Source organism: Varroa destructor, unplaced genomic scaffold, assembly GCF_002443255.2.
Source record: "Varroa destructor unplaced genomic scaffold, Vdes_3.0 BEIS01000002.1, whole genome shotgun sequence".
In the NCBI taxonomy this organism is placed as follows: domain Eukaryota; kingdom Metazoa; phylum Arthropoda; class Arachnida; order Mesostigmata; family Varroidae; genus Varroa; species Varroa destructor.
In genome coordinates this window covers 21,480,559-21,496,147 of record NW_019211455.1, presented here as the reverse complement: position 1 = coordinate 21,496,147, position 15,589 = coordinate 21,480,559, and the positions used below count along the sequence as shown (strand labels likewise).

The 15,589-nt window shown below is 41.6% G+C and overlaps 1 protein-coding gene across 1 annotated transcript in view; it reads right to left on the bottom strand.

Moving 5' to 3' along the window:
• LOC111244614 (uncharacterized) overlaps positions 1 to 15,589 on the bottom strand; it is a 91,461-nt gene that overhangs the window by 66,539 nt on the left and 9,333 nt on the right. The window contains exon 9 of the mRNA XM_022791889.2: positions 3,836 to 14,537. Coding sequence (XP_022647624.1) covers positions 13,144 to 14,537 — 1,394 coding nt within the window. The 3' untranslated portion in view covers positions 3,836 to 13,143. The remainder of the gene's footprint in view (positions 1 to 3,835; positions 14,538 to 15,589) is intronic.

Here is a 15,589-nt window from a genome sequence, read left to right as displayed (position 1 = left end):
CGAGCAAAGATGGACTACCGTAAATATATTCGTTCCCCAAACAAGCTAGCGTCTCCAGCGTCTCTAAGCGCACGCGGCGCCAGTGTAGATATAACGCTAGATCTGAGCGATACTCGGATGAAGTCATTGGCCATTATTTTGCACTGAAATCTGTTATGGCTGCTGGCTTCGATCGCACAATGATCGGTTGGCTTCTTTCAGCCCATTTCCTATGGCACCGCATTCGAGTTTGCTGGGACACGAGATAAATAATTATTAGCCATTCTGCAGAGAATGGAAACTATCTTATTCTCCAGAACGTTTTGTTAAGGCCTGCCTAAAATGAATCGTCGCTTTACCTGTAAGAAGTACAGCACCAGGTACTGCACCAGGACCCTCCAGGGAAATAAACTCAAGACTAGAGTTGTTCTAGGTTTTACATTATGCACCATTGAACTAATGCAACGTTGTCAATATTTATACCTTACACGTTTGCCCTACATCTGGCATTTTGCGAACGACACACAGCCTGTTCGTTGTTTACGAAGGGCCAAGCTTGTATATAATTCGGGTTCAATCCTACCTATACAATATGTACATGGCCGTAAAACCTTTTCTATACTCGACATCCATGTAATTTTCACTTCATTATTTTCATGTTGAACAAGAAAGCGAAATTTTCGAGCTAAGCTCAATGTTTACGCAAAGGCTTAACATGTTATGAACGTCACGCAGCGCTACGGGCTTATTCCGTATATGCTCGCTGACGAAAGGCACGTTCTGCAGTCACGATACTGCCTAAATACTGGATCGTAAATTGATAAGAGGGTCACCCTTGAATAGTAGAACTTAGACAGATATCAATGGCACAATGCTCCATTAGCGGAAAACCTGACATCGGGATATAAATGCCGTTGAAGTCAATCTTCGGTGCTTAGATGTTCACTTCGTAAGATTTTGCCTAAATATTAAGAAAATGATAATATTTATTTAGTTATGTGCATGAGAAGAATAAAGTCTTTGCTAACGAGCACCCGAAAGACTGAAACTTTTTGTGGCTCTACTTCTATTACCTATTAAATTATCTATTAGATAGTCCTATACTGCAGTGTTTCTCGTCCTTTCGCCATTTGTCTCGTAGCAGCAACACCCAGATACTACTAAGGTTAGGCTAAACGAGTAAGTAAAGGCGAAGGTGGGAAGGAAGGAATAGACAGTACTCGATTGGTTGAGTAGCCGTTCCCTTTATAATAATTTGTGACGACGTCGTTATTATTAATGTCGTGGTTCATATTCTTGCAATCGCTTGTCGTCATCGTTAGACGGTCTGAATAGGCCCTGCGAAAGTTTCGCTGATTATGCTTAAGACAGTCTCCAGATGAAAAGGCTACACGGATGCGTCTTAGAGCATGATTACTCATTAGTGTTGATTGACTGAGAGGCCGATCGATCGATCGATCGACCAAAAATATTTTTTTATACGGTTAGAGAATTTTTGAATTGATGTTGCTCGGATGCATAAAGTACAACCCTAGCTCAAGGAACAGTTTATACTAGTAATTCACGTTACGCACTCAAAGGACGAGACCGTAATCAGGACAGGAAAATTTGGCGTCTACCGCTTGTCCGCTGGGGACGCCTCAATTAAGGAAAGCTTGAACGAACTTCATCCCACAGTGGGGCTAAGCGTAGCGAAGAAGCACATTGAAACTAAGAACAACTCGGGCACAGTGTAGTTAAGGTTACATAACGCAACGATTTTAGTTGATAAAAGGTTTACTGCAAAGGTTCAAATATGTGTGGGTCTAAAGGTGCTGCAACGTCTGTAGAAACACAGCGAAGATACTCGTTACGCTAATTGCAACAAATCTAGCGATAGAAGCTGCACCATCAATCGATATTGGATGTTTTACAAATCAAAATTGAAGATGGAGTTTCCGACTGGTAATTCATTTGTTTGCAATACGACTTCCCAGTGATGACTGCAAACCTCCTCTAAATGAGGATTGGCGTAGGTCGTAAAGAGCTCCGCAAGCTTCGTCTGCCTTTATTTCTTGCTGAATATACAAGCCCATGACAGCATCACCCCAAAGCGCTGGGCGTAAGTTCACGAGCGGGCTTACTAGATGCCTGCACACTTATCAAGTTAATGACTTTATTATTTCGGCGCGGATTATATATTGTCTTTCAGTAGAGAATTCTTAAGTCGGAGAGTTAAATGCAGTAGAGAAAAATTCACTAGCATAAAAAAGTGTTCCGTTTTCTGGGTTCTGAACAGAGTATTTCAGTGCTGGTCTTATATCTAGAGACCCGGTTGGAAGCACTCTCTATTGTAAAGTTTTCGTTCTAGCAGCATACACATCTCAGCATACATCCGGTACGTCCGATTTGCGCTTCTCAGGAGATCATCATTCCACGAATGAACCCTTTGCAATACCAGCGTAAAAGGTTTTCGATTTCCTACCCGATTGGTTATGATAAATTTCTGGAAATACAAGATGCTTCTTGAGCTCGTAGCAGCAGGGTACTCCATTGGGAATTGCCTTTTTCTTCTTTGGAATATCAAGCTTGGTCCCAGCCATCCGCGTCCTTGAACGAATGGCACTTGGGTAATATTTTCCGGAGTGGCCCAGCCGATATTCTGGCTGGACTACAGCCGAATACAACCGTGACAAAGTACCTTTCAGGAGATTGAATTAAACTGTGCAAAATTCCGCGGCTCTCGCAATCAAGTTTTAACAGCTCACGCGATTCAATCCCCCTTTTAATATCAGACAGACGGAGGCTTGAAATCGCCTCGCTTCGTTGACACAATGTAGACCTGTTCGGTTAAGCAGTTTATTGGTTTGATCATTAGAGAGATAAATCCTTAGTAACTGAAACCGCACGACGTACTACAGAAGCGGTACAGATCTGGGGTTCGTGGTTTTCACTTCTATTTTCAAAGAGCTGTTAGACTCTACATTACAATATAATCCTGGGTCCAATACCTAATGTCGAAACGTCGTACAACGAGAGATGATAACCCACTGTCATGAGAAGCTCTGAAAAATTAAAATGTAGAACATTGATAAACAGCTTGTAGTTACAGGGGTGAAAAATTTGTCTTATTAACTTTCAACAGTTGAATAGCCCGTCGATCGATTTCCAACAAAACCGCGTCGGTGCGAATCAAAAATCTTTTTCACAGAAAAGGGACATTTTTATAATGTCAAAAGCAGATGGGGACGTTACACGAACTTGCAAACATAGAGTGAAGCCATGTTAAACATGTCTTCAGGTTTTCAGCAGGAGTCTTAATATTGTATGGCAAGTCATATTACTGTCCTTAATAGATTTACAGAGAAAGTAAGGGTAAGCCTACAAAGAATACCACGACTGTTCTAGATAATCCGTTGCCGTAGTTATGTAAATGCTCTACATGTGACTTAACGATTAATCAGAGTCATGTCCAAACGAACTAAAATCCAAGTAACACCCTCTTTGACTCCCTTTTTGCTGTACATGGTTAAAGAAGATTTTACGAAAACAACATATCTTTTTCGAGAACGCACATAATTAAAAATATCTAGAGATACAATTTGAAACTTTAGGGCATGAGCAAAGGGGTGTCAGACGCTCGTGGCTGTACCACGCGTGTTGAAGTTCAATTTTTCATCTTACGTCTTCGTACTTCTTTTCAATTTCTTTAACTCATATTTTTCTAAATCTTCCCAAAAAAGAAAACAATTTTCGGCTATATGTCAGCTTGGAAGTGTTTCCGCCGTTGAGCGTCACTAGGGCATGCCAAAAGGATAGGTCGTACGTGCGCTAAACATCATACGAGATACTGCCGTTTCCTGAGCTTGAAACTCACCCGCATTCTGCTCCTACATTTGTAGAGCTTCATGGTGTTAGCGTGCACCAGCAAGATCGTTTTGTCCCTGCATTCGCGCACTGTATATGTCAATATTTCGTCACGAATTCGCAAGCCAGCTTTGAACCATTGGAAGAGTTACAAACTGCATATGTATTCGAACCTGAACAGCACTTCACGTCCGGCTACACAAGCACACTCATAGCTCGTCACGCCTTTAAAATCGCCAAACTGAAGTCTATCATTATATATCGACCGTATTGTCAGCTACTTGGTAGGGGTTCATCCTATAAAATGGTCGTTGCTTCCACCGTGGAACGGTTCGTGCTGGGCCGCTAGCATTCGCCCCTGTAATCACTGCTTGTAGCTGGAACAGCACACTTGCCGTAGTCGACATAACCAGACGGATATCTCCCTTCCCTGCCCTCCCGAGAACGTTATGTCAAGTGACCACACATTATGTTTTACACCATTAGGAGACTCGTTAGAGCCTAGGCTGCTAGGATGACAGTTAATACGAACAGAGGTATACTCTTAAATACAATAGATCTTAAAACACCTACGGCAATGTTTAATGCTTGACTCAGCTGTTCTTATCAAATCCTGGTACAATGTTTGCAGGTTACGTTGGTTCATTACGGACTACCGATCTAAGCTAATGACTACCTTTCATTTATATATAAGAGCAGGGTTTTGTACACAACGATCGCGCAGTCAGTGTGTAATATTCGGAGATGTACCTGTCCGTGGTGTTTCTATTGATTACTACCAAGGCGTTTACGCGAAGTGTTCAACGGTGAACCATCGAGTAGTCACCGTAAATGTATTTGAGGATTACTTGTTTTCCTCGTTGGCAAAGCCTGCCACACACAAAACAAGAAGCGCAACGTCCTTCACTTAGTTGTCTGTATTGCGCTGTATGCCATTATCGTTGGCACCATCAAGAATTTATTACAGTTCTCGTTTTCTAGGCAATTTCGTTCGTCGTCAAGAGCTTGTTATAGCACTCGGAGGGTAACGTGGACACAAACATCGTAACCCTCGTCTATCCCTATAATTACTGATTAGATAAAATCGAGGCTGTAACGCCAGTGAAAAAATATAGTAATGATTAGGTTTTTGGGCTATACATGCTGTACGCACTCTAGACTTTATGACGCTGTATGTGCTCGTTTGGCGGACTTTGACATCCTGGACATAGCCCGAAACACCAGCCAGTAGGCCAATGAAAAAGGCCATAGATGGTGACCTGTTGTAGTTGCATTAAGTGTTTCAACAACAAAAGTAAATTTTTAGATGTACTTACCGAAATCTTTGTGGCTTCTATTATACCGGACGGAGCAGCGTACTTCTAAAACATTCCCAGCACTGACCGTCCCAATGTTAATATCTCATTCTCCCTTCATCTTATTACAAAAAGACAGACATCCCCAAAGACTTGGGGCTGTCTAATCGCACCCAAAAATGGATGATGACTGTCATATTTCAAGTGAATAGATCATTGTAAATACTCGACAATTTGGGTTACAATTGTATTCTAAACTAGACTGAAACATAATTTTCTTCCAGTGAATTTGATACGAAAGCAGCATCTAGCGGTATTACGAACAAACGCTTTAGCCAGCTGTAGCACTTCACGTGGCGGATTCATAAGCTCGGCAATAGCGTTGTGGCTAAAAAAAAACACCTGAACTATTTTTTCCTCCTATGTTTTAAACGCGTATCCTCGTTTGCCATACCTAGCTCTGAAGCATGATCAGTTTTTTGGTTTCTCATCTGCTTACTTTATTATAATAATAATAATAATAATAATAATAGTAAAAATAATAAACCTCTTTCAATCACTTCAAATGCTTTCCGTCTTAATCTGGTCAACCTGTGCATTTCTCGCGTCATTTCTGCCGTTACCCATTACTAGCAGCGGTCGTTTCGTGACTGTCATAATTTCCAGCGTTAACGCCGCTTTCGATTGTACGCTACTCGTTTTCGATCTACCACCCGCGAAATATAGATATACATCTTTATATAATCTTTAATAGTCGGTCGGTTGAATTGCGCCGATCTGTGGCTTCCATTTTTTCACTCAAGGGCGAATGCTGCATCTTCGAGCCCAGGAGCAATGTTTCAATGCTTCACCGCAGTATTCCTTGTGGAGATACTTGTATTGGATCAGATGTACCATATGGAACTACCTTTGAGATAATACAGACCTTCACTGAGTGAATTTAGCCTCATCGAATACTTCCTGTGTTTTAATTTTTTTTTTTGTAAATGTCAACTGTTTTTTTTTCGGTACCATTTGTCATTCGAGTTTCCTCTCAACATTCTGTTAAAACAATGTTAATTGGCTTATGTGTGATTTAAGTGCAACTGCGGTACAAATTTCTTAAATCTCATTTTCTCAATGTCTGCTTCCTCCTCATTAATCACAAGTTAATTTGTTGTGAATTTAATTTGTCCTATTTGCACTGTATCCTAATACATAGCTCTTTGTCGTGTTGGCATGACAGCAGGCCGAATACGAAGTGGTTGTCTTGGTCTTTGCTGCCCTATGCTAACAGGTCCGTTCGTTCCTTTTTATACATTAACTTTATATCCCGACACACGCACATACACGCCCTCTCAGAAAATCCACCGAACATAAGTTATTTCGCACCTATAACGCCGTGCGACCGTCACTTATGAATTCGTTATTTCTACTAAATATTATTATAGTATTACTATAGTATTTAATTAGTTTTTTTTTAGTATAATATTATTATTTTCTCACAGTTATAGTAGTTATAATTTTCTCGCTTGCTCTTGCTGTATGATGACTTATTATGTTTTGAATGTCACGCCGTGATGGCAACCATAGTGAAATTACAGGGACGGCGTTGCCTCTAGCATTTGTCATAGTTCCTCTGTCTGTAGCATATAATAAAAGGAAATTTCACTTGACCGGATTGTATATAACTCGATGTAAACATTTAACCAATACTGGGCTGCTGTAGCTTTGTCTGTTATAGCCATAGATTAAAAGCGGGTCCAATTAACAGGCGCGGAGCAGAAATTTATCGGATTGAAGGTGCCTCCAATGGCAGGGGGGTATGTGGATAGCATTACTTTTCCACAGTCCGATGAGCGAGAACAGAGCAAATAGTGCTCAATAATGCCATTTGCAGATGCTGCTTCCAGAGGTCCGTTGCACTAGACTTTTCGATAGATAAACGATACATGAGGAATTTGGACTCAATGATACGTGGTGAATAGCGTCAGTCATGGACCGTAGTAGGTCCATCGTAAGAGATCGACAGAGCTAATGGAGAGCAAGTTGACTATGTGGCTGTATTGAAGGCGCTGATTCCTGTCGAATCAACCATAGCCCGATTTGATTCATGGGGAACTGGAAATGATCATCACTGCTTCGAAAATCACTTGTGGACTATTCTTGTAAATGGTCGGGTACGATATGACTGTAACACAGCTCCGCACGATTGTGATTGTATAACTTCGAATGGCAAAGCGTTTGTTTCAGCTATCTACTATCCAACAGCGTTTAGGCTATCTTTAGTTGCCGGTCGTCGTTTCTGATTCCCGTCTGCATCAGTTCTTATCTTAAATCTTAAATCACAGTTGCTATACATACATCGCAGTCGTGGTCCGAAAGTGTATTAGACTATGAGCATGTTTACGCAACCAGTCGCTTATACCGTTCTCATGCAGAGATTTCTTATTCCCTGCTTCAAGGACATCATCTACTGTTAGTGAGACGCTTTACGCTTTCCCATATTTCGCTCTCTCTCTCGCACGCGCTCTCTTCAACAATCTGGGCAAACGAGACGCTGACCGCGATTTTCCTTTAACGTCTATTTCGTTTTACAATATTATATACTAGCAGCAATAGTTCATAGCAATAATAACCCTACTCATATTTTACAGATTTCCGTTGTAAAGTCATCTTATAAAAAAAAAAAAATGATCGAAAAACCAAAGCATTCTTTTCTTTCTTATGTCGCCGTTAGCGACGAGTCCTATGATCTTCATTTCTGACGCTAGGATATACACTCATGTGGAGTCGTCAATGAACGCATTAACATATGCTATGTAGTAGATCTTCAATTGTATAATGCATACGGCATATAGCGATTATACACTTGATCGCTAACAAACGATAATATTGGCAGTAATATAATAATAGTTATGCACTCATTGTCACACATAGCCATTAGGTTTTGCAGAGTTGGTCACCGGCGAAAAACGAAGAATATACTTCATCGTCTATATATATATATATATATATATATATATAAAATAATAATAGCTATTACATGTTGTCATTGTTACTATGTATATATATTTATGTAAAGTATGTACAGTACATGATAATTACGTTACATTAGAATGTTCGTTTTCACGTAGCGTATTTAACCGCACACTACTACTAGTACTACCGTTCATAAGTATAATAATTAATGGTGCTAACACATTGCGAGATCTGTCACACTCAAATATCCTAACCCTTTTCCCCAGTTCGCCCTGACATCTGCTGCCGTTATGATTTATTTTCGGCCTTTTTGCACTTGAGCTGAAGTCATTTCTGTCATAATTTTACACGATCTTAAGTATTCTTAGCATCATACTTTTGGTAGAAACTTTGTCAGATATATGTCGAAACAACGTCCAATGATCGAGGACGCTGCTGGCATATTTGGTGATTTGCAACACATGCAATAGCTCCTCCTGTCACGAGAACGGGTTGTAATTATAAAAAAAATCGGATTATCGTGTTTACACTTCAAGGCCCGGAACTATCTTGGCCCTCTTACTCGTTAGCTCAACTGGACAACACTATTTTTGTCACAAGCTTTCCATTGTCTTCCAGACACATTTTTACATCCGGACAAACACTCCCTCGCAACAGACATCCTTTCCTCATTACTCCAGTTAACGTGTACACTCACTTCATTGTTCTCGTTACCTTTTGCATCGTTTCATTCAGATCCCCATAGTTTATAGTCATTAATGTGATTACTGTTGTTATTACTGTGATGATCCATTACAACATCAGTCGTCTACTGTCTTATCCCATTATCTTGCTTCTGCGAGAGTGCTCCTGTTCTCATAACTCTATGCTCTATATTCCATGTCACCAGTCTTCGATTTCAGTAGCAGAACCTCCCAGTCTGCCGAAAAGACTATCGTCTATTGTTCGTGAGTGGATTGATAACGGGTCCAGTTACTCAATTACCAGCAACCATCATCGTCACCATTACGTTCTATAATTATTCCTATTATATATTATTACTGCAAAACATTACACTAAGTCGTTCTACATTACGGCTTTCTACGTAACCTGCTTCCAATCATAATCGTGTAGTGATCATTCCGACCGCCAATTTCAGTTTGCGCACGAGAAGGCCCTAGCCAGTTACAGATACATCCACGATGACCTGTCCTCCCTTCCTAAAACGCTCTGTTCTATATCACGGCCTCTATGAGCTTAATTCTCATCTTGTGTTGCATCAGACACAAGGGGAAAACTGGACCCTAATATTGCTTTGTTATGTCTCTTTCTGCTTACGCCTAGTCTTAGTGGAAATGTGCACGAGAAAAGCCAATGGTTTATTCGTCTGCATTAGCCAATCGGTTACGCATCGACAGTTGCTTTTTCTAATAAAATCTCAATTATTGTTTTGTTTCTTGCGAATTTTTAACTTTCTGAATGCCCCTATTTTATGTGTTCAACACTGCCCGACTGATTAGTTGTTGTTGTTGTTTGTTTGATTGATGAATCACAATTAGACAAACTAAATCATCGGCGGTCAAACGACTTTACACTGGAGCTTGTGTATGTTTTCCAGTTACATCTAACAGCTGTCACCTTGAATTTTCGATTGCTAAAACCGAAATCCATTATAAACTCGCACACGCAATGGTGCTACAATTGGACCAGACACCTGATCGGCCTTCCCTTCGTACATTATAATCCGCGATCTATTAGCCATCGGCACACTAACGCTCCACGCATGCTTTTCCCAGCTCTCATAACGCTGGTAGATGGGCAGTAATGAAATGTATAAGCGGTATTCAAATCTACGTTCGTGCAACTTACTGATGTACCCTCGTGTGTTAATAGTACAGTTGTATAATAATAATAATAATAATCTTGACGATTGAATGACTTACACACACGATTGTTATTATTATCCAGCCTCGTCATCGGTTTAGATCCATTATTCGTTTTCTTTGACGTCATCATATCACTACGGCGGTTCCCAAAGAAGAGAGTTCTCCACTTTTCTTTCATTCAACTAGACAATAGTAGCTTATCCGTGACAATCAATCTCATCTTTCTATAGCATTCATCGCATAGCGAGGAGCTAAATCTGGCTAAAACGCTAATCTGTCTGACCCCCGCTCGCGAAACACGCATCTTTTTAAGCCACTCCAAGTGCTCGAGACAATATTAATCTAGAACGCGGTTTGGTCATGAGATATTGCCCAGCGTATAGGGTCAACAAATCTGTCTTCGTGCGGTTTTGTTCAAGATGGTGGCAAAGTAACTGCAACATCCGACCAGCATTTTCACGCTTGACGTGACGTCGTATTAGCCCCACAGACGGACAAACCTAACGAGAGAACGTGTAAGGGGGGCGGCGCCATAATAATTATAGATCACTACACATTCAAAGTTGTTTTCTTCTAAATACATTTGATTTACATGCATATACACACTCATGTAAATACATATGTATGTATATCTTATTTGTCTTTATCTCTGTTTCTAATATTGAATATACGTGGGTTGGTTGACGATGAGAAATGAAAATAAAAAGACGCACTTATGGAATGAAAACAGCTATAATAGTGACATCGATCACCGCTGTACAATCAGGTTAATAATGAGTTAATGAAAAAACTGGCAGTCCAATACAGGTAGGTCACAGGCACCAGATTTAGGCGAACAGAGACAGACCTTCGACGCCGCCGTAATATTATTCACAGATGTGATTGCATCTGTGAATAATATTGCAAGTATGTTGCAGTTAGTCGGCTACCTTGCGTCGTATTTGTTTGAGAAAATTGTGTTCTGGCTGAATCAATTATTTTTGTTTAATTTTCACTTTGGCGAACAATATAGCGGGCCCGTATCTTTCTTCGATCATTTTTCCCGGTCGTTTTTTTCGTGTTCACTCGTCTTATTTTTGCCACTAGCCAGCAGTGTAGGGGTCAACCAAGCACCTCATAATAAAGACATTTCACTTGTCCTCATCAATTATCAAGTCGTTATAGACAAGCGTCATCATATATATGCCTGATTATGACGACTTTTCTCTTTAACGACGTAACACTTAGGGGGAACGAGTGGAATGGTTTACTAACGGCGTTGGGTTGATTCCTAAATTGCTAGTGGGTAGTAAAAATACAACGAGAAAGCGTGAAGCAGAGAAACAAGGACGGAAAATAACCGAACAAATTTAACTAGATGAGCAGTGAAATAGTAGTCACTGTACTCATACTAGGAGCTGTAATAATAATTGTAACAACAACTTTTTAAATGACGAAATCTATTCAAGACCAAGAGTAGAATATCCAAAATCAGAACCCTTAGGGCATATGCGGAGTGTCTGTTAAGCACACATATGGAAGCTAAGCGAACACACACACATATACAAATGTATATTAATAACACAAAAAGGTAATAAAAAAATACTTATGTCCAGGCGCTTTCTCTTCTCTACTACGTTCGACCAATGATTAAACCATTCAGGTAACATTTCTTGTTTTCGAGTCGTTTGAGAGAATCTACAAATATCGATGGGCGCTCAATTCAAGATGGAGTTTCCGTTCTGGGGAGTGTTCCTTGCATTGCTTTCTCAGTTGTTTATCTAACTGTGTCATTTCTCACCGCTTTCATCACTTCGCACTCAGATTGCCGTTCACTCAAACTAACGCCCCACAGTAGCTCATGTCCACCATATGCCTTTATGAGTTGGTGCGACATCTCCTCTGGAGTAGAGCCGCATCAAGCACCAACCGTATCGTTCGCCGTTTTTACATCATCACTACACGCTTGTTTTGCTCTCACACTCGCCTTTACTTTTCTCAGACTCGCTCGTTATTGCTTTGTTTTGTATACTGCGGTACTGTTGATAAAGTTAATTGTTTACTTAGATGTGCATCTATTTGTGTTTGTGTAGCTAAGCAAAAAGTTTTTTTTTTTTCGAAAATTTGCGACAGGCGAACGGCGTGAAATAGCGGAAAGTCAATGAGACCATACGTACGATAACGGCAATATCTGTACAAAATACGGAGTGTGTTTAAAATAATGTTTTCAAGACCTTTTATGTGTGGGAGGTTTCGATTTTTTTTTCGACAACGAAACAGTATACAGTTAAAAGGGTTTTTCTTTGTCAAAATGTCTAAAGGCACATAAAGGTGGTATACAAGAACAAAAGCTCACAAAAAAAAGAACAGCAATGACAACAAACTCTTGCACTGTTTCGTCGCCAAATAAGTTATGTTGAATTTGCTTGAAGTACCAAAGGCTTTCAATGCTGCTGGATGGTATTGCATGTACCTCGGCCACAGTGGTCGAAGTGATGTGAATTACTCCTGTACGTGTGAAAGTTTTGAAGTAATTTATGCATTAGTAGCCTGACAAAAGAAAGCTCACAAGTTCCATTAAGGCTATAGTTACAATAAATAGTAATGAAACGACGACATTGTATTGCCATTCGTTTGTTATCAGCGTCCACCTATTGCCGAGGATGCATCTTGTAGTTTCTTTTGTAACACAACGATGCGTTTTCAGTTCAGCGATGCATGCGTAGGCGCGCTACGATCTATGCAAAAAAAAAACAAGATATATATCGTCTAAATATATTTACAACAGTGTTCTATATTAAGACAGTGAATATATGTAGGTCACATAATAAGTATGTAATGTGATTCGTCTTCTCTCTTCGTACAAGCTTCTCTGTACAAAGACAAACAGGTCAACAAACAACTAAAAGTAGCTGTACGGAGCAAAACAACTAAGAAAAACGAAAACGACACCGTCATTTTATAACGTATATCTATCATCATCATCATCATCAAAATTAATAAATAATCACCGAAAGGTGACCATTTCTATTTGTTTGTTCTTGCGTGTGTATCTGTATGAATGTGAATTTATTTGTACGGCTCTGTGTCTGACTATACATTCATGTAATAACGACGATTCGGTCCCTGTTCCATGTTTGGTTTTTTATAACCATGTATGTTTTGTATGTTTAGGCATGTATGCAATAATAGTATTGTTTACGTATACATCTATCCATTTATTGTCGATGAGTCGAGTACATGGATCTATAATAGGGGTGGGGAGCAGGCGGTGCATGAGGCGGATATAGGGTGCTAGGCGACATGGTGGGCGTGAACTGTGTATGGGGCGGGGCGAAGTTGGCAGCATTTGGTGGCATTCCGCCGTGTGTTCCGTGACCGTGCTGGGGTGGACCTGCGCCCCCCTGGCCGAATAGGCCGCCTCCACCGGCGCCAGCCGTTGACGAGTGGTGAGCTGCAGCGTGCGCGGAGTAGCTTGGCGTATGGCTATGGCCGTGGCTGGCCGCACCGTGATGATGCGGTGGTTGACCAACGTGAGGGGGACCTGTAGCATGGGGATGGTGTGTTGCACCTGCTGCTCTGGGAAGTCCGGTTCCCGCCGGACTTCTAACACCACTACTGCTAGCGTTGCCTCGGGAATGGACCGATCCTGGCCCCCCTGTCGTTGCCGAACCACCGCCTCCACCAACAACCGAGGGATGTTGCACCCCCGACGGCCGAAGGTTGCCACTCGCAGCACCGGCGACGGCACCAGCTGTTCCATGAACTCCGTGAATACCCCCAGCGCCAGCAGCTCGTCCATGGGACGGCGGCGGGACACGACCCATTGCTGCCGCAGCGGCCGCTGGTGCAGTAATTGCTGCATGGTGACTGTTTACCTGGGCCGTCGAAACGCCAGAACCAACCCGGGTTGATGACGAAGAGACCGTTGGCGACGCGGATGAGGCGCTTCCCGTGCCACTAGTGACCGTCGTCGTTCCAGCAGTGGGAGACGGTGCCACCCGAGATGTTTGTAAGGAACCCTGGTGGGGACTGCCAACACCTGTGTGTGCGCTGGGTGGTCCGTGCAGGCCACAAGTGGCTGATTGATGCGCAGTTGGCGGTGCACCCGTCATTGACTGCTGCTGTTGTTGCTGGGATAAATGCACCGATTGATGCTGGGACGGCGCCTGCTGGCTTGGGTTTAGTGGGTGGGCAGCTGATGTTTGCTGATGTTGTCCGCTTGAAGACCGCTCTGGAGGTGGTGGAGCAGGCTGTTGTTGAGTCAGCTGTTGTACGGCGACCTGTTGAGCCGGAGGAAGCGCAGTTTGACCTTGGCTAGTATTGTTATTATCAACTGTAGGGATAAGAGAGGCTGCGGGAGGGGTTACCACCGGGCCGGGTGGGCCCGTTGGCATCGGCGGTGTTGGTGTCGATACAGGTGAACTTGGCCGAGAGAACTTCTTATGATGGTGCCGCTTCTCGCGGAACTTCTTGTGTCGATGAGCGTATGACGAACCATCAGACGAACTGGAACTTCGTGATGGCGACTGAGGTGGATTCTCCGGACTCTGAGCCCGAGGTGGACTTTTCGGAGGGATTGCTTTAATTTTAATTGAGACACCTCCACTTCCTGAAATTTGACAGATTCGAAGGGATAGAGCGTTTTGATTTGCACATATATTAAGGCTTTTTTTAACGATGCATAAAGGATCGTACACGTTAGGGATCACATAAGCGCAGATGCAGTCAGATTTTATCATCATGCCTAAGATCAGCAAAAAATGTACATCAGTCCAATACAGCTTACTAATTAGCTTACCCTTTGCCCTGTGAAATACTGACAATACCGCTCAAATCTGACGCGCTGACCGAAAAAAAAAAAGTTAACGGCGAACAACTTCAACTAATGATCACACACGCGTAACAAGTTGAGGAAATCGTACAGATCTACAGATCTTCTAGTCATAACATTTCAATATTAAACCTATCTATTCTAATTCATCAAAATAAAAAACAAACTTCATCCATTTTCTGATGGTCATTTCGAATTCAAAGAAACAGGATCTCGCACGATTCATATGAAGCTTTGAAGACAAGCATTCAAGACTTGATGCTTATAGCATTGCTAACAAATTTAAGTGATTTACTGCGTCCTCACCTCAAATTAGATTAAAAATCAGCAACACATGCGACTAGCGTTGTTGGACTATACGAATACTTGGTTTTTTAGAAGAAACTGAAAAATTATAGTTGTGTAAGGAACTAATAACTGAACGGCACTTTTCAGCAGTGAGGCCTTTCCTTCGTGGTCATGGAGGCTCTTGCTTTTCGAATTACTTAATGACCAACGGTGTAGTTATAGTGGCCTTATCATATTGATTTTAACGTCATCATTATTAGCTGGCCCACACAAAGTGCGCTGATTTGGATTTGGCCCACTGTGTTTCCGTAAAACTACCTTCTTCTGTGTTTTGCATGCAGCTACACACACACACACACACATATATACATACTCCTTGTATACATTATTACAGATAGCCGTATAGAGCGTACAGATAGAACAGTGATTTCTCATTAAAAAGTAAACACAAAAAGTGATCTCTCCATATTTGCTGAGGTTATCGCCGCCGTGATCACCATCGTCAATATGATCAGCCAGCAGATGGTCGTAGTGACTTGCTC